At 40.2% G+C, this 18978-nt stretch overlaps 2 protein-coding genes across 6 annotated transcripts; one reads left to right on the top strand and one right to left on the bottom strand.

Moving 5' to 3' along the window:
* Positions 1 to 821: 821 nt before the first annotated feature.
* Positions 822 to 8506, top strand: depdc7a (DEP domain containing 7, paralog a). 5 transcript variants are annotated; one of them, XM_085908569.1, is made up of 10 exons: positions 822 to 898; positions 3706 to 3905; positions 4627 to 5071; positions 5413 to 5540; positions 5628 to 5802; positions 5988 to 6205; positions 6322 to 6464; positions 6820 to 6945; positions 7318 to 7396; positions 7502 to 8506. In XM_085908569.1, the coding sequence occupies exons 3-10, from the start codon at positions 4635 to 4637 to the stop codon at positions 7702 to 7704; spliced, it is 1509 nt and encodes a 502-aa protein (XP_085764695.1). In that variant the 5' UTR covers positions 822 to 898; positions 3706 to 3905; positions 4627 to 4634; the 3' UTR covers positions 7705 to 8506. The 5 variants fall into 5 exon arrangements, with proteins under 5 accessions (XP_085764695.1, XP_085764698.1, XP_085764697.1 ...); XM_085908571.1 differs by lacking the exon at positions 822 to 898 and adding an exon at positions 1813 to 2205; XM_085908572.1 differs by lacking the exon at positions 3706 to 3905.
* A 682-nt stretch (positions 8507 to 9188) lies between these two features.
* cstf3 (cleavage stimulation factor, 3' pre-RNA, subunit 3) lies at positions 9189 to 18974 on the bottom strand. The gene is made up of 20 exons (XM_085907964.1): positions 18543 to 18974; positions 17872 to 17976; positions 17642 to 17737; positions 14193 to 14225; positions 13522 to 13619; positions 13381 to 13447; positions 13271 to 13305; positions 13063 to 13189; positions 12907 to 12984; positions 12650 to 12812; positions 12467 to 12576; positions 12265 to 12381; positions 11957 to 12175; positions 11778 to 11880; positions 11447 to 11516; positions 11165 to 11360; positions 10604 to 10754; positions 10429 to 10523; positions 10287 to 10347; positions 9189 to 9710 (listed from the first exon to the last, which is right to left on the bottom strand). The coding sequence occupies exons 1-20, from the start codon at positions 18567 to 18569 to the stop codon at positions 9511 to 9513; spliced, it is 2151 nt and encodes a 716-aa protein (XP_085764090.1). The 5' UTR covers positions 18570 to 18974; the 3' UTR covers positions 9189 to 9510.
* Between the last annotated feature and the right edge of the window lie 4 nt (positions 18975 to 18978).

Here is an 18978-nt window from a genome sequence, read left to right as displayed (position 1 = left end):
CTCACATGCTTCCTTTTTCAATTACTATACGTGGCCAGGGCAATTAGCTTCTTTTTACATTACTTGATGTTTTTCTTTTAATCGTGGTTGTTATTTAGGAACACTGGTTGACCAACGCAGTTCAATGTGATGCTGGCCTTCGGTGTTCTCATGATCAAACTATTCAGTGTCTATTGAATAAAACATGACCATCATAGTGCAGCCATAACACAAAATGACTGTCAGTCCTTTGAGAAACAAAAGTATGTCTGTACTGATCTGAGGAGAGCCTCTGTTTTCTGGTTGGAGGCGGACAGCAGCCAATCAGTTCACCATTCCATTACTGGTCAAACTGGTTGAAACAGATGCTGGACTTCTACTGTCTACACAAATTGTAATGAGCTGCATTGTTCTCAAAGTGGGAGAAGAGAGGGGTCGGGGGGGGGGGGGGGTCCCTTTACAGACTATGTGAAAAGGACCGTGTGGGGAAAAGACGTCATAAACGAAGTTACATTATGTTCCACTGACAGGTTAATTACATTTTAAAGGTCACATTCAAGAGCTCTAACATGCATTTAGTCTGCCAAGCTCACCTCCAGTATCAAAAGCATAAAGAGTCAAGAATTATGTTTGCAGGCAAAGAAACAAGAGGCCATTAATGATTAGGTATTCTTCATGTTAACCAGACTGACTTCTTTCTCATTTTCCCTTCAGCTTTTTGGCAGGCTTACATAACAAAGGTATGCGGGAGTTCTTGGAGAAAGTTGTGAAACCTGTTTTTTTTTAAACCACTTCGCTTCTCGCTCTCAAATACAAGAGTTGCATTTCCTCCAAGGTGTGGATGTGACGTGGACGGACGGATAGAAGTACCTCATCTTACTGACGAGAAGGAAGGTCAGCGCTACGAGATCAACCTATGGTAAGCCCGATAGCAAAGTTGCTTTAAGTCGTTGTTTTCAAAAGAATCAAAAGTACAACAAACAAGAAGTGTCCATTTGCCTTAATTCCGCTTCTGCAGATTATCTTAAAGTGAGCTGGATGACTGAGAATATATAAAGAATTAAGCAGGCACATTGGTATTTTTTTTTAAAGTGATATTGTAAAATAAGTTCAAAGTATTGCTATTAGGCCAACAAAATGAAAACAAGTGGGTTCAATCGTGTAATCATTAACGTAGACTTTGATGAAATTTCTCTTGTGTTCCCTACGTTTACAAAAGCCAATTTTGTTGTTTATATGCTGTCCGCATTGCCTCAGGTAAAATCATGTTTTATTGTATAAAAGACAAACCAGTTTGATGCACCACTCTTAAACCTTACCTGTTGTGTGCTGTACTCGAGTCACGTTCCCGCTCATTGAGTTCAGTGTCACCTTACCGTGTTTTGTTGTTTCCACTGTCGGATTACTTACGCCACACAGATGCCACGGGGTCACAACGTGAGAGATATTGGTACGGCATTGAGACAGTGGATGGACTCATCTCTGTGACTGACTTGTGCATGTGACTGATCCCAGATCAGATTGAGCAGCCATTATTGGGTATCCATCTCTACCACCTAAAAAACAATACAGTTGCCTATTAACTTCAATTTTGTGCCTGTTTGGTTAGGGTTAGTAAAGTGGTACAGCAACAGCATTTTTATATTTGTAATGGTAGATGGGGGGGGGGGGGGCAGCTTTTGACACTAATGAAGCTCATTACACCAAGTGTACCTAATCAAATGCCTGGGGAGTGTAACTTAAATAAACAGTGCTTCTTACATTCTACGTCAAATGTATAAATATATATATTTTTTTGCCCGTATTTTGTTCGATTAGTGTTTATCAGTTCATTTTAGAGAGTTCAAGGCAGTAATTTCAACTAAACCATGAGTTGAAAACATGGCGTGCCAGCAACTAATATTTCAGTGTTTTGTGTATAAATACTGTTTTGTCGTATACTTTTTATGTCATTTCCTATAGCTTGGGGATGATAAATGTACGTCAACAAACCTTTGATTGAGATTTCATAAATGCGGGAAGACAGCACGTCGAGGAACTTCCTTCTTATGTCGAAATCCGCCATGACGGTACTGATTGGCTCATGAATAATTAATAAAGGGGAGGAGCTAACTTCGGGTACCAAGACGCTCGCAGAAGTTTGCGTCACTTGAGTTGAGCGTGAGAAGAGGTGAAGAAGAAGAGGAGGCTTGCATGGCTTCTCGCTGTCACTGGAGCGAACAGCAAGTAAACGCATTGCAATGATTTATGTTGCGGTTGTTGTTTTTAAATAACTTAATATGTCGAATTGAATGAGTCATCTCCCGTTCTCACCTAAAATTGGTTGACTCGTTTTCATCCAAAGCGTGCGTCAGTTTACAATTTTGCAGTATTACTTGAAGTTAATTGCTTCTTTTGATACTCTGGCTTGTGTAAATATTTTGGGCTAATTACAACAATACTTTGTTACAATGATTAGAGGACCTGCTCGGAATGTGTTTACTCATTGTTATTTGTTCGCAAGTCTTACCGATTGTGATTGACTTGCTTTATGGCAATGATTTAAGAGTTTTAAACTAGGCTTACAGTATAATTATCACAGTTTCTTTGCAGGGATATTGTCTCCTTGACATAAGAGCCCCAAAATTTGATTCATTGATTGACAGATTAATGATGATCAAAAAAATCATTCATCAATTATCAAAATAATCATTAGTTGTATTCGCGGCCCTATACAAAGTAATTGAGGTAAAAAAAAACAAAAAAAAAAACAGGTGAGACGAGGATGCACTTCTTATGCGATGGTTCAAATGTAAACGAGCATCCAGTTTGCCTTGACAGCTTAATCTCACTTGTTGCTGCATGCTAAAAGAATAAAGATTATCTGCACACCGACTGTTAATGGCCTGATGCCACACAATGTGCTCAATGTGCAGCATGCTTGAGGTCCTACGAGGCTATTTAGCACAGATATACCAATGGTGATGATGATGATGATAATAAGGCTGGTACTGTGATATTCACAAGGGGAAATAAAAGTCTCTTGTGTTGATGGCATTTGTCTCCTCCCGCTGCAATTATTTACAAACACTGCTACACTATGACGCTCTACCTGCCTTATAACAATGATAGAGCCTGCAATCATTTATCGTTGTTGACTCTAGTTCCCACATAAAGGTGTCAGGCTACCTATAAAGCAGGTTGTGTGTGTTTGTGCACGTGTTATTTGGTCTTTTTTATTTTGTGGCCTAGAAATTTGCAGTGGCCAAGTTGGGTCAGCCTCAGACAATTCATGTTGAATCCTGTTATTTCAAATGTGAGCAACAAGAGATGACTGAGTACAGATGTGTTCCCTGAATTGTTTTGACCCACACGTGACCCCCATCACCATACTTCCCCTTACTCACCCTTCTCTGTGTTTTTCAGACTTTAACGAGGGTTTATAGAAATTGATCAGATCCGGATTTGTGCCGTAATTCGTAATGCAGGGAGTCCTGTGGATTACCCAGATGGCCCTAATTTCTAATTGAAAGGATTTTAATCTGATATTGTCACTTAAACATGTTTGATTCTTGAATCATCTACATTCTATGAAATTTCCTTCTGCACAATGTACTTGGCTTACCTCTACACATTTTAATTTGTCATACGGTATTGTATCCAGTTTTGTCCGAGGTTCCACTTTAACTCTATCAAGTCCGTCTGCATACACTTACTGTTCGAACTGCTGTTTTCTTGTTGTTACAGGTGGGTGATAATAGGATTGTCATACGTATTTGTATTGTCATAACAAAGAGCGTAGCTGCTACGTCAGGGACAGTGATTTATAGCCCCAGCCTGCTGACCACCCTCGTCCTCTAACATTTGCTCAACTGGCTTAAGATGCTCCCTGCGGTGACATATAAACTACATTGGCATCTCATGTAGGGACACTCTGTTTTCTTGTGGTGAGCAGCACACTTCTAAGACAATTGACTTTAAAGACCAGAAAAATGAGATGTGCGGTAATTGGGTTGTTAGACCCACTTACACATTTTTTCTTTTCTTTTATAGTTTAGCTGCATTTGCACTAAAAATGGATTCATTTATTGTCAAAAATTATTTTGATTTTGTGGCGTGACTGTTTCAAAATGGAAATTAATTGCAATTAATCAAGGCAAGTCAGGGCTGCCACGCTTATGAAAATTGCTTCAGAAATGAGCAAATTTTGACTCTTTCAAAATCCATTCATTGGTCTGACCCGTGGTGCCGTCTGGTGCATGTGTTAGCAGCAATGAAGACCACCCACATTGTGGAATACGATATTTAGACATCATTTGTAAGGGAGGTCGAACAGTGTGTACATTGTTCTCATCATTCCTGGAGAATCACATTGTCTTCTATTTAAGTCAACTCTCTGAACTCAACACACAATAATTAATTCCGGGAGACTTTTGAGATTTTTTTAAATACTTTTAATTATTTATTTTAATAAAATACAGAATCATAATTATTTTGAGCTGTCACCAAATTTTGAATCCTGCACCTACAATGTTTTCCAATTCACCATTATTTTTCATGCAAATTACCCAAAGTAGGAATCTGGCAAACTGTTCCTTTGATGGTAATTACTAAGAATAAACTGAGCTAAAATTCGAACCCTTCTAATCTAATCTTCTATCCTTTCAGACCCAGGCATGGCTGGGAAGCCATTCCGGGCCACCCAAATCTGGAGCAGCATCATCTCCAACCTCCACACTCACGTGGAGGTTAAGCGTCGGCGCCACAATCTCAAGTCCTACCACGACTGCTTTTTGGGCTCCGAGGCAGTGGATGCCGTGTTAGCGCACATCAGTTTAAATCGCTTCTTCGGCGACGAGGTTGTACCTCGCCAGAAAGCCATCCGACTTTGTCAAGTCCTCATGGACTCGAAGGTCTTTGAGCCGGTGGGCATTAAAGTGTTTGGCAAGGAAAAGAAGAGAGACACTTTTGAGGACAGCAGTTGTAGTTTGTACAGGTTCCCAAGCACGGAGACGGACTTGTCACCACTAAACAACACCAAGTCCAACTCTACCGTGACCATAGAGAGCGGCTATGACTCTCCAGGCAAAAGCAGAAACAAGAACAGCTACAGGTAGTAGACATTTATTATATTCATGCTGTACTTAAATATTAAATTCTATCTGCAATTTTGCGCTTGTTTAACTTTTGCCTTGAAATACTAATTTAAATAATTTCATGACCACATTTACTATGTATTCTTTATGAATAAAAAAATATATTAGATGATCAACTGAGTCTAATCTAGCAGCTAGTAGCAAAAGTGTTACTTTGGTGCCATCTTGTGGTGTGATTGTGAAATCATTACACATCCAACATGGCTGCCTTTGAAAACTAAACAGGCTTGAAGTCAAGTTTAAAGTAGGTAAGGAATTGTAAGGAAATAACCACAATTGCCATCCTGTAACTCTCCAGACAAGATGTGCCAATGTACTTTACTCACTCTCCTGTGAGAAAAGGCAAATCAGTGGACGAGATACTGCGAAATCTCAACCTGAACTCGACCATCACGCCTCAAATCAACTTAGGTGTCTCAGAAGAGCGTAAGTAAAAAGTGACACATGGTACAAGATCCCACAAATGTGCATACCTCATCCTTTTTGTACCTTTCCGACTGCTCTTCACTGCAGTGGTCGTGGAGGTTTGGCACCAGCAGACGGTGTGCAGGCTCCTGCAGTTGATTGAACTCCCGTTACTGGAGAACAAGGATGACTATCGGAATTCTTTGCACACCGGAGAGAGCGTCTCAGACCTGACATCAAGCTACATGGACAGAGAGGTGCTCAAGGCCTTCAGTGAGGCACAGTAAGTTTACACAACACCAGCATTTTGGAAATGGAAGATTGTTTTGATAAGGATTAGTGTGGTATTTGTAATATGTCGGTTATGTTATGAAGCTACTCAAGATGTTTGCAAGAGATATTGCATGGATCTTGCTTACGTCATTTTGTTGCGTTAGTTTCAAATCCCAACTGCTTCCTCTCCCTCAGGGAAGATGAATGGATGTCTGGTGCTATAGACTGTCTGGACTTCCTCCCTGACGCTCAAGTGGTGAAGGTCAGCAAAGGCCTCGCGGGATGCGCCAACAACCTGGAATGTAAGAAGTTACTCTACGAAGTCCTGGCTAAGCATTACGCTCGAGCTGAGCAGCCCCCTCTCTTCAGCAACCGCGTGTTCGACATCCACTCGGGTATTTCGGAGCTTCTTGGTGAGAAGGCTTCCACATGTTTCAAACAGACTCAAACATTAAATTCATTCAATAGGAATTAAAGTAAATAAGTAACAATACCTTTCCATCACTATTTGTGTGCGGTGTGTCCTTAGTAAATGGAAAACTGGAGCAAGCTCTGGAGGCACTGCAGCTGAGCCTCAAACTGCAGGACTCTGGAGGCAGAGAGGAACTCCGGCGGCTGCTCAGATTCATGGCCATCGCCGCTAACACGCAGGACATCAAACTCCACCCAGAGGTGTGTGCGTGCCGTCGAGAGTGACATTAATATGTGGCGGAGGCAAAAGCACCTGGCTGCTAGGAGAGGCACAGTTGATTATCTATGAAAAACATTTTTTTTTATATAAAGAATACATTAAGTGGACCGAATTAAATCTGTATTTTAAGGCATTTTAATTCAATTTAAGAAAATATAGTAAAGCAAATACTAAGGATAATAAGTGGAAATAATGTATTGAGTATCATAATGGTTAAAAATGTGAATTTATCGTCTCTACTCCTCATTTAATAAGAACTACTTAAGATCCTTTTGATTGTCAGGTTGTTAAAGAGTATAGTTAGAATTCTTTGCTGACCCTGCATGTGTCCCTCAGATCGAGAATCGAATGGCAGTGAAGAGATCATTCTCCAGCGCCCTTGTGTACAGCAGAAGACTTTCCAAAGGCAAAGTGGACCTGATAGTTCTGTTTATGATGGACAACCACCAAGATCTCTTCAAAGTGAGTGTTATACGTTACATCGTGTTTGATAACAATCACGCTGAAGGCTAGAGCTCCTAGACGGCTGGTGACGACTGCACGCTGTTTACACGAGTTTCATCTCCAAGGCACATCAGGAACAGCTTAAAAATAATTGCCTGTCTCTGAAAGAGAAAAAAAAAAATGACAAGCTTCCCAACAGGAAGGAGGTAATAAACAGGGACGTTATGTAAGAGAAATGCAGCGGAAGGAACGATAATAATGCAGCTTTTGTTTGTGCTTTTCAAATGTTTTTATTCTTCCATTCACAATGAATGACCACTCTGGTCACAACATTAGGTACACCACCACCGAGTACAAATGAATACTAAAAGTTTTACTTACTGCCATCAGGTTCCTGCTTCACTACACACGATGGTCAGCGACAGATTAAAGAATATTGATAGAGGGGAGGATGCAGATATCATAACAGGTATGCAGATTTCACATCATCGTATCACGGATTCAACTTCTAGATAAATTATTTACTACTATTTCCTGTATTATTGTCATATTCCCTTACCCTCTGTAAATTCAGGGTTAACACATAGCACAAGGAAACTGGAAAATGGAGAAAAACACACCGAAGAAGAATTGTGGTCATTATTGCGGACAATCCACGAGAACCCCAACCTGCCCAGCAAGGAAAAGAAACGACTGCTAGCACAATTTTACAAAGACCACCCGGACATTTTTGTGCAGTATTTTAGCAATAAGTTATCAAGCATGAACATCTTGTGACGGTAATGTTTATTATTGGTGGAATATAGTAATGTGAAGATTGTGGTGTAAATGAGAACATATGTGGCCTTTGTGTATGTATATGTGGCCTTTGTGTATGTATATACACATATATATATATGTATATACATACACACACACACAGACACACACACTGACCGTGAATGTGGATTTGTGATGAGTAAGCTGTGATTTTTATGAACATACCATCATTTCTGGACTACTGAACCAGACCTAGGTTATTATAGTGATTGAAAACTTGAGAAAACTAAACCTGAAGTTGAAAAAAAACCATATTCATTTACAAAAGGAAATACGAACAAAAATGCTTAACAAACTTTAACTACATTTTATATTTATAAAACTGAGTAGAAATATTGTATGGAGTTTATTTTAGATTTATTTATTGCGCTATTGTTGTATGTCCATACAAAAAAAAGGAGAGTCAAACAGTCATTTAAATATTGTAGCCTACCTATTCAATATTTAGTGACTTTTTTTTTTTTTTTAAACCTTGCACTTGATAAATACATATTCATATAGTAAAACCAAACTAAAAGCAATACTAAAATTAATAAAACCTAAACGAAAACATATATATTATTATAACTTATATTCTAGAAACTACAGTAGCTGATGCTACAAAAGTCAAACAAAGCTGTTATGAGAGACTGATGAAGATTCAGAAATATTTAAGATTTCAGCAGAACTAGTCCAATCTGAGGTAGTGAATTTTGCTCTTTATGGATGTGTGTGCTTTGTGAGAAAAGAACAAGATTTGCAAATAAACACTGTGATGCAGCCCTGCAGCTGTGTCTGAGAAAGTTTTGTGAAGCTAATTTGAAAGTCTGATGTTGCTGTGTTGTAAAAGGGTCGGAGAGATTCATGGGAATCATCCCCTGTGGGCATCTGAGTTTCAAAAGCCTGCTTCAGTCACGTCGTCGAGGTTGCGTTTCCTACGGTGCTCTATAATGAGATCCATTAAAAGAGGAAACGGCTGCTTTGTTAGTAGGTGATGGAAGCTGTAAACACAAAACGACCAAACATTTTGATTGCACACAAACAAATGTTTAGCATAGTCTACAAGCAACAAAACATCTCGGACGTAGAGAATTCAAAAAAAGAAATAATCTGTTAAAAGTTTAGTGTATTTTCTGTTCATCCGTCAGCTGGGATGAGCTCCAACTCACCCATGATTCTATCATAGTGAACTCAATGACCGATAGGGGAAAAACTGCAGCTTGTTCATTTTGCCGTGGCCATTGTCGTTATACAACGATGTCAAATACCGTCCCCTAGTGGGCATGGTCAGCATACAATTGTACCATTAGCGACCATTTGAGCTTTTATTGAGTCCTCTGAGGGCCATGGAACTAATGACACACTATATTATCAATATTTGGCCTTATATAACACCTGCATTGAGGCTGCACAGTAATTATTGTTGGAACTGCAAGGCTAAACAAAGAGAGCTAAGACAAATGTGTTGAACAATGTACACTTTTATTGAGAGAGATCATCTCCTCCAGTTATCTAAAAATATTTGCCATCACTGGAACAACACAAGGCCAGAAACTGAGCTGTTTGCCACAACCGATGGTTGGATTAAAAACTTTGTACAGTATCAGTCAGTCTTTGAACATAAAAACACAAGGACACTCAGGCTTAGGTTGTGTGTTTGTGTGGCTGCGTATGGCTGCTGTACAGAGGTCAAGTTCTGTCAGCCCAAGACTCTCCAAAAATGAACATTTTACCTCCTTTGGCTGCTTGTTACATTCTTGTAAGGTTCAAGCCCTAGTGGGCGCTCTATCGAATCCTCTTCTGCTGACGGGCGCGATAAATGTCGTGGATGGGCGGCGCCACCGCTCCTTTGTCGTCTTCCTCATCCGAGTCAGCATTGGGCCTCTTGAGTGACTTGGTGCTGTTGTGGTTCTCCACGGCGCCATTGCCCTCGCCGCCACCGTCTGGCAGTCTGCCCGTGATGAGCTCCACAGCAGCCTCCACAGCTTAGAGGGACGGAGGAAAAGGGAAAGTGAATGTGCGTATTTTCATTGGCTAATACTCTGACGTCATCTTGTGGAATTTAAGTGTTGTTGATCTAATTATTTGTTGTTTTTTCAACATGTTTGAGATGTTCCTTTTTGACGGGCCTTGAATGAACCATGTAAAGATGGTTCGTCTTGCTGGATACAGTCGTTTATGGAACATGATTGTGTACGTGCTAGATAAATGATGTTGCTTGTTGTAGACCACGGTAAATGAAAAACAGAATTAGTGTTTTCAAGTGATTTGCTGTTATCTTGTGGCATCTAAAGGATATTATAAGCCTCTTCAAACCTACCTTGTACAGTATATAAAATGTCCTAAGGTAAATCTGCCTTGCCTTGGCCTTTAAAGGAGGTGTCAATTATTCATGGCTGTACACTATTCATAGCAGGGCTGGGTGCTGCGGCCATGTTTATTGCACTAAAATTTTTAGAGCAACAGCGAGATAAAGGAGAGCCATAGATAAAGATAGAGAGCAATACAGATAAAGAAAGAGCAGGATACCAAAAAAAAAAACCTGGCAGATAGATACTTACTCTGCGGAAGTGTGCATCTCCTGAAAGTCTCAATGAGCTCATCCACTTGAACAAAAGGACCCTGCAGAGCAAACAATCACATGTTCTTTTAACATTCCACAAAGAAAGTAGCAGACCACTATAGGTGTTCACGATTACTTACGGTGAAACACGTAGGTGGCGGGAGCAGCTTCATTAAAATGACAGCCACCGGGGGTACTGGGAACACTCCACCGGGTACAGGGTGCAGGCCTGGAGCTGTGGACACAAACGACAGGCGGCGGTGAACACAAGACATCACAACTGCCACGGTTCCAAATTAGACAACGATAAGGTACCTGCGAGGTGGCGCGGTTGGAAGGGGATCATCTGATTGGTGTCCGGTTTGGGGTACTCTGGTTTTCGGTCTATTTCGTCCTTCAGCGTGGGCGCAGAGGGCACGGTGACAGCCTCGGGGAGCAGAGCTGCCAGTTTGGCACGAGACACATCCTACAAATACAAGTCGAGTAGGGTGGCAAATTTAAGGCTCACTGGACACATCTGGCCATTCATTTTATATGCAGCGAGTATTTACATGATTGCAATGAGTACTACATAATCCCATGAATCTTCATAACGTTGTTGTTGTATTGCATATAATTGGCCAATTCGTGTTTCCCACATGGAAAATAGGAGTTAAGAAACGTAAACAATGCTGCTCAACTACAGTCATTTGGAGTGATTACATCTGTTCCTTTTTTTAATCAAAAAATCTACCCTATGCAATCCAAACTGAGAGATTAAAACCAAATTGTGTGCCAAACCATTGATATGTCGTTTCACAGTTGGTGTTTTAATTCATCTAGTGGGACTGTCTGTCGTTTTGACTATTAGGCAGCAGTGATGGTCAAAGCACCCACTTTGTATCCCAGAGCTTTGAGTTCACTGGTGGAGCAGGGGTACAGGTCCATGAACTTGTATCGGTCCACGAGCAAGGCCGTCTCTTTGCCCTCGTACTCATCCTTGAATGCAGTGAAACGGCGCCGCTCCACTTTCAGAATACTGGCCAGGTCGCCGATATTACTTTCGAAGGCCAGAAAACGAGCCCAGATCTCCCTGAGATCAAATACGAGTCAATCAAAACAAGGGCGGCAAGACAAACTTGGTCAATGAGTCAATGTGATGAACACTATTATGCGTACCCTGACTTCTCTGGTGAAAGGTTTCCTGAGGTGAGGACCCGTTCAAACAGAACTCTGGTGTTGTTATCCTCTGTAAGAAAGACAAAAGATGCAAATCTAATAGAGGCCATTTCTCATTTCACTTTACTGACTGATACCACCTTTTGTTATGCTGCTAATGCTACCACTACCAGGGAAGACCCTTTAGTTATATGTTATCATCCCCAAAGTAATAATGGAAAAATAATACAAACAATTTACAAATAATAAAATTCAAATATAAAACTGCATTTGCACAATGGGTGCCTTGCTACTCAGTGCCAATGAGAAAATAAGTGAAGACAGAACCCACCATTAAGATGCGAGAGGTAATCAATGTATGCGAGTATGTACTCTGGAATGTCGCCATATTTCTTCAAACCAAGCTCAAAAATCTTAAAGGCCACCGATTTATCCTGTCGAGCATAAAAGACAAAACATGAGGCTGTTTCTTGAAGCGTTTGTGTCCAAACCACGAGAAGCACGGATTACCTTGCTGCAGTAGTACTCCATCAGAGCCGCGGTGACATAAACGTGGTGGCGTGTGCGCAGATCCTCGCGGGCCTTTTTGAAGATGGTGCGGCCCGATTTGATGCCCTCCGCCCTCCTGGCGAACTTCATGTACTGTATGTACACCAACGTGGGGTCAATGTCCTCAATGGTCAGCAGTTTATTGTAGATGCTGTGCACCTTCTCGTGTTTCATACGGCTCTGTAAAGATTGCAAATACACATGGAGGATCACGTACTGTATGTGTCAAATTGTTTTGAAGAGCAGCAACAGTTCACTGGATGACCCACTTCTTCATAGTCGGCGAATGAGAAGTAAAGAAGCATATTCTTCTTCAGTAGTGTTCCAATGGCACGCTCATAGATGTTAGCTGCCTCGTCACTGAATAGCTTGGAGTTATTCATGTCCTGAAAGGAACAAAAGCTTGTCGTTAGTGGTTTGATTGCTTCGAATCAAAACTCTTCAAATGAAGAAAAAAAAAATGTCTTGTACCCCTTTCTCCGCCAACAACTTGCTGGACTGCTCCAAGTACTGAGCCGACTCGTACCAAACGTCGGGATGGTGCCCCAGCACCAGCAGACACTGCTCGTAGGCAAACATCACTGCAACGAGTCAGAGAAGTCAAGCGGCGCTTCAAGCTAATTGGAGGAGTCGCACACAATAACAATGAGTCACCTCTCTTTGTGATCAGCGTCTGATCTTCTGTGCGCAGAGGGTTGCTTTTTTCCCACTGGATGTACTTCTTCCACATATCCACTTGCAGCGCCTCCTGGGGGGAGTTCTGGGGTGGCACCGAAGGCGCATTTCTATCCAGCCCTTTCATCACTGTCTCATACTCCTGCGCAGAGCAGACACCGGCTGATTCAGCAAAATCATCATCATGACGTTGAAGCAACAAGGTGGTTAATTCTTCTTTTACACAGGTGCCTTACCTTGGCTACTCTTCTGGCATTCATGTAGTCTCTGCTTCGATCCTCAATCATTTTCTTGGCCAAATGTATATTGATTCCCTGATGTGTTACATAACCAACTGTCAGCATTTCGAGTGAAAACACATTGAGGTTGTGGAAAAAGATAAATGAGCTCACCTCTTCATATTTGCTATAGTCTCTCCAGAGCTGCTCAATATTAATCATGGGATTCACACAGCCCCTCTGGTAGACCCTTCGTACTGCTGTGATGCGTTGGTTCTCTGCATACGAGCCCACAGCCTCACTGGTGGCAAATAAAACAACATCAGCATCAACGTTAACTTGCATGGTACATAAAATAATAACTGGAGGGAAAATGACTCACACTCCCTTCAGGAAGTTAATGTAGTCCACCCAAATCTGTGTGGAAAGGGAATGCAAACCATTAGGGAACATTAACAAATGTACATTTAAAATAACATGTATTTCATGTACCTGATATGACATAATTTCCATGCCAATTTTATCCAGGGCAAAGTCGTATGCCTGGGCCATCTTCTCCCTGAGGGCAGCAAAATGTAACTTGAATTCATTGAATATTCATCAGCAAGATTTACAGGAGTCACACGAGCTTACTTGTAGCTGGGGAGCTTTCCTTTCGTCTCTCGCACGTAAGCAAGGTAACATTTCCACAGATCGATGTGTAACACTTTCATCAGACATCTCTGAAATAGCTGCGGGGAAAGAGATTGCAGAAGACACTCAGAGACAATTTCGAAGCATACGTTCATAAACTATATTTAGAGAACAGGTTGGTACACTGAGCCAACTTTTTTTTTTTTTTTTTTTTTTTAAATATATGGATCCTTCTAAATGTTTTGGAATGGCAAAGTGAATTCCACTGCTGTATTTACTCTAAGTGTCCGGAAAAACATTTGAGACAATGCAACACACTGGTGAATTTAATGGGTCACAGGCTTGATGCAATTATTCCAACCAAGTAAGGGTTACACCACCAAATATTAAATCCAATAAAATCCAAAAATGCAACAACTCATTTTGAATGTGACTCTGGGCTCAACAGACAAATAATAAAATAATAGGTTAGTATGTGGGGAAATTAAAACTTGTAAGCTTGAATATGACATTTCCTGAAATGAGTGGAACAAAGCAATACTCCTTTCATGTTGCTGACACCAGAATATGAACTCAAAAGTAAAATAGAGTTTATTTCATTCCAGGGAAACCAATAAAATAAATTAGAAAATGCTAGACCCCAATAATTATTCATAAAGACATTCACTCACCTTTTCTACTTTGTCATAGTTTTTTGCCTTGACCTGCAAATAAGACAAATGTAAATGCAACATTATTTCAAGAGTAATTTGAAATAATCTATGGCTTCCAGAAAACATGCATTCATGCAAAATCGAACGCAAACAAGTCAGATCAACAAAGTGAAATTCACACAAAAATGACAAATTACTTGTGTAAAGGGGTTTATTGTCATATAAATTGTGCCTCAAGACCATGAAAATGCCAGAGTAAGATGTCAGTATGATTTCAAGGAAAGGAGACAAAGGAAAAACTGCCTGGGGTGTATATCCCGTTGGCAGATTTTACAGCGACCAAGTGAACATCCTTTGGAACAGACTGTTATTTTCCCTGATAGCACTCAAGATCTAGAACACGCCACAATTCCAGAAACACATTACAAATAAAAAGCAGCACAAAAATGCAACATGCAATAAGATTCTCCCCGGGGGGGGGTTAGTGGGGGCACATCCTGGTTTTAGCATGAGAAAGACAAAAGCAGCCAATGGAATAAACACTTTTTATTTTATAAAGCCAAACTAAGCTTCTCTTGACAGCTACATGAGCACAAAGTCACAGAAACAACAAGGATTTGTTTACTAATGCTTCCCTGATTCTAATTCACTAAACACCCTTGATGCAAACCTTCGTACTTCTGCCCCCTCAAGATAGCAGTTTCTGTGAGCCTATTTTAAGTAAGTGATAACCAAGTTTAAAGTGTGAGCTGTAGATTGCACAAAAGCCAATTTAGGCTACTGAAAATGTTGTTTCTCACAAAATGGGGTTAAATTAATAAGGATGGCAAAGTTCTTTAAATTTCAACATAAGTCTTGTGACGGGCTTAAGTGATGAATTGTTAAAGCACACCACATGACTACGCTGTGGATTTGTCATCAAATGTTTTGGATTTCAAATAAAAGAAATTTCAGCTTTGGAAAGTTGAATTACATATGGGCACATAAATATTTCCCTCCACCTTGACTCAGGCTGTTTCAGCTGAAAAAAAAAAAAGAAAGCAGTCCCTCCATGCGGCTTATTGTGAGGAGCAGCTGCAATTGCACCAAACACACCATTTAATATAATGGACACTTGCAGTGCAGTAGCATCATGTTTTGTTTCTGCATTTCTCTAGCTGAAATTTAGCCATAACCCTGTAGTCATGGCAGAGGAAAATTATGAGCAGTTTGAAAGCGCAGTCATTGATGGCACAGTAATTTCAGACTTATACAAGAAAGGAAATGATAATACTCTAGGAAAAGACAACAAGAAAATCTGAATTTATTTGGGGTTAATCAGAGGTATTTCAAAAGGTGGGAGGTATGTGCCCACTACTCACTCCCATTTAACATGTGATCAATTCATTGTGAACACACGGCCATCCCAGTTAGAAAGATGAATGTTATTTTCTACGTGCACGCTGATAGTAAAATCCAGAGCCAGCAATTTACAGGGAACCGTCCTAGCTTATTGCCGCACTGGCAATAACATGCATGCAACTGGAAGGTTAAAATGTGCAGCTCTGTGCTGACATTCACTCCCCTGCTCAGTATGAAAAGGGAAGCAGATCAAAATTTGACATTCAACTGAAGATACACCAGGCGTCAGCAAATGACTAAGCAGGAGCTGTTCAACCCAGTGGTAGGTAATAGCAACACTCTCAAGGGCCAATTGCAAATGCCGCTGAGACGACACACCGCTATGCCAAAAATAGTTTAGACACATCACAACAGCTGTAGTCCTTCCTGCCTGAGAACAATCATGAGCACCACAAAACAACCCACATGTTCACAGAGACTGTCAATCACAGACCAAAACACTCAATAACTCAATTTTGGGGGAAATATAGGCAGCTTATTAAAACTGCTGCAGGGGGGGGAAGTTAAACTACTGCTGATGTGAACATACAAGCCAATAGGCTTCCATATTAAAACAAAGCAGCCCCACATAAAAAAAAAAAGTTACCTAAAAATGTTTCTGACCTGCATGTCAACAAACTTAAAGGTAAGTCAAACATTTTATATACAATATTGTTTTATGCATTGCCACTACTGCAGAACAATATGCTTATTAATATTGTGTTTAAGGAATATAATTATGCAGAAAAATCCACCCATTTTCATTCATCTCATGAGGCGGCCATTTTGCCTTACATTGTTATTTGCTGTCCACTAAAAATGACATCAAAGTGCCGAAGGGCTCAAGTTGCAACCATCGTGTGACCAAACCCAGAGAACAGTCAAGCTACGATGGATAACAAGTGGCTTTTGTGCTTAATTAGTCTTCCAAAAAACTCACGATTAATCAGAATACTGTGATTAGATGAGTGGGTGCACTTAGAACATATTGTAAATAACATATTTGGTTTGACTTTCACTTTAAGGCAAACGTGGAGAACCTAGACCCAATGGGCCATTTTTGACCAATGACAGCTTTTGACGACCCATTTGCAATTCTAAAAAGAAAGCTTAAAAGAGCTGCTGTTAAAACAAAATAAAAAAATACCTATTGTATCAATTAATTCATAAACTGAGCACTGCACGCAAGATCTTGAAAATAACTGAAATGACTATTGATTGGAAGACTCCCTACACTAGTTTTATGATTCAATCAACTTTGCCCAATAGCCAACGATAAGCAAAAATTTCCCTTCGTGTGATTATTATATTATTATTTCCGCTACCTGCTTCTTGCAGTCCACTGGATCTTGCTGCAATGGTGGCGAAATTTTCCAAAACACAGTAGTTCATTCTTTTACTTGTCTGGATGTGATACCCACAACATTAGAGGTTCCAGAGCAGATTATGAGGAAAGAGACTTAAAACTGAGGTAACGCTTCACACAGGTGAATGCGCTTTTTTTTTTTTTTTTTTTTTAAACCAGGGAGGGGAAAAAAAATAAGGGTCTCAGTGGCTGCCCGCATCATTAAAAAAGTAGCAATAAACAAATAATGGGCGGCTGGTCCTTGTTCCATTTATTTGGTGGGAAAGTGATGGGGAATATCTAAAAGGCAGAGTATTTGTTCATCACATTCCAAAAGAAAAGACACAGGAGTCAATAAATTGACACGACAAGTGAATAAAAGGCTAATGCACTCCAAATACTATTAAAATTGTTTTAATACTGTTGCAGACCAAACATGCAACAAATTCACTTTACCCCATTTAAATGAATATGACGAGAAAAATAGTAATTAAATTCTGGGAACCAAAAAAATATAAAAAGAAACTTAGTTTTTATATTTAAAGGCACAATCCTCAATATTGATGATCTATATTCTAGGACAGGGTGATGCTGGAACCAATAATTTTCAGCAAGTGGCTGAAATCAAGAATTGTGACTTTAAACCCCATCGACGTGCGAGACAATTAGTGTGAAAAACACATTGTTGATCATGTAAGGAAAAAATGGCATGCGTACGAGAAAGAAAAAAAAAAGTATTAACCTCAGCTTCAATGAAGAGTTTCCAGAATCTGCCGGAACTTGGAAACTGAGTGACAAGTCGCTCATATGTCTTCCTTGCTTTATCAATAGGTTGGTTCTAAAGTGGGAGAATGTATTTACATCCACACAAACATGAGCAAAATATATGTAACTTTAACAAAGAATTCCCCCCCACCCTTAAGCCCATCATTTAAACCCCTATACAGTAATGCAACTCTTGAGTCACTAAACCTGTGCTTCTCGAATCAGAATGCTCCAAGCGTCAAGGTCATATGGGTTTTCTTCCAACTTTTTCTCTGCCTTCTTCACCTTCTCCGGGACGTACTCTGCTGCAGTCTGCAGTGGAAGGACCAAATGCATGAAAATGAATCATTATGCTGCAGAATGAAAATTAAAAATACATTGTATACAATGTAAACTCTGCGGGTGAATATAAAGCTGAGGAGTGGTGGTGTTTGCATTAAAGTTTAAGCTTGATGGGCACGTCTGAGGTAAATTCACCATGACCACCCCACTCATTCAATCATAATTTATTGATTCCAATTCTGCGTTACGCGTTCGATTCTTAATAATTGCTCGCCGCGTACCATAACGAAGACCATAAATGTTATTTTACAAGAGTTTCCGCGTATATTTCGGGGGCGAGGGGGACGGGGGGTATCAGGCCAACGACGCCATAGCGACAACGAAGCCACGAGCAAGACTAGACAATACGGCGTAAGGCCGCCATTAAACAAACACATCGACATTTAAACATATTTACTGCGATTAAATGACACCCGCCAACATACCCAAAACGCAATAAATACAGTTAAATAAAATCTACGACTGTCACAGCAAGGATACATTACATGCAGCATTAGCATTTTAGTACAGGCCTACGAGACATAAGCTAACTTTACCTGGTCGGCTGCTGCATCTGTAGACATGGTCGGAAGAGTAATATAAGTAATACCCGTTTGAGTAAGGATTAAATGGTAACAAAGTAGCGAACTTTAAAGCAGCTTTGTGACGCGCATTATTTTTAAACCAAGCTATCACGTTGTCCTCATAGAAGTGGCTGCTCAGTAACGAACCGATTTTTATTTTTTCCAAAATGGCGAGGAGATCGACTTCCTCCTCCGCGTCGAGCATAAACAATAAAACTTCCTACCCCAAACCTTCAACAATAAAGCAATACTTTTTTCCCCTCAAAAACAAAGACAGCTTTCACATGTCATTTTTCATATTTTTAACCACTTAATGAAAAATCCATTCAAGTGAATGAGACACGAAACAAATCACAAAAATCCACAGCTCAAATTTCATGACTACTGCAGTTTGTAGACATGCTGTTCC

The sequence above is a fragment of the Syngnathus leptorhynchus genome, chromosome 3 (assembly GCF_054491065.1).
Source record: "Syngnathus leptorhynchus isolate UIUO chromosome 3, UIUO_Slep, whole genome shotgun sequence".
Taxonomy (NCBI): Eukaryota; Metazoa; Chordata; class Actinopteri; order Syngnathiformes; family Syngnathidae; genus Syngnathus; species Syngnathus leptorhynchus.
This window is presented reverse-complemented; position numbering and strand designations above follow the sequence as displayed.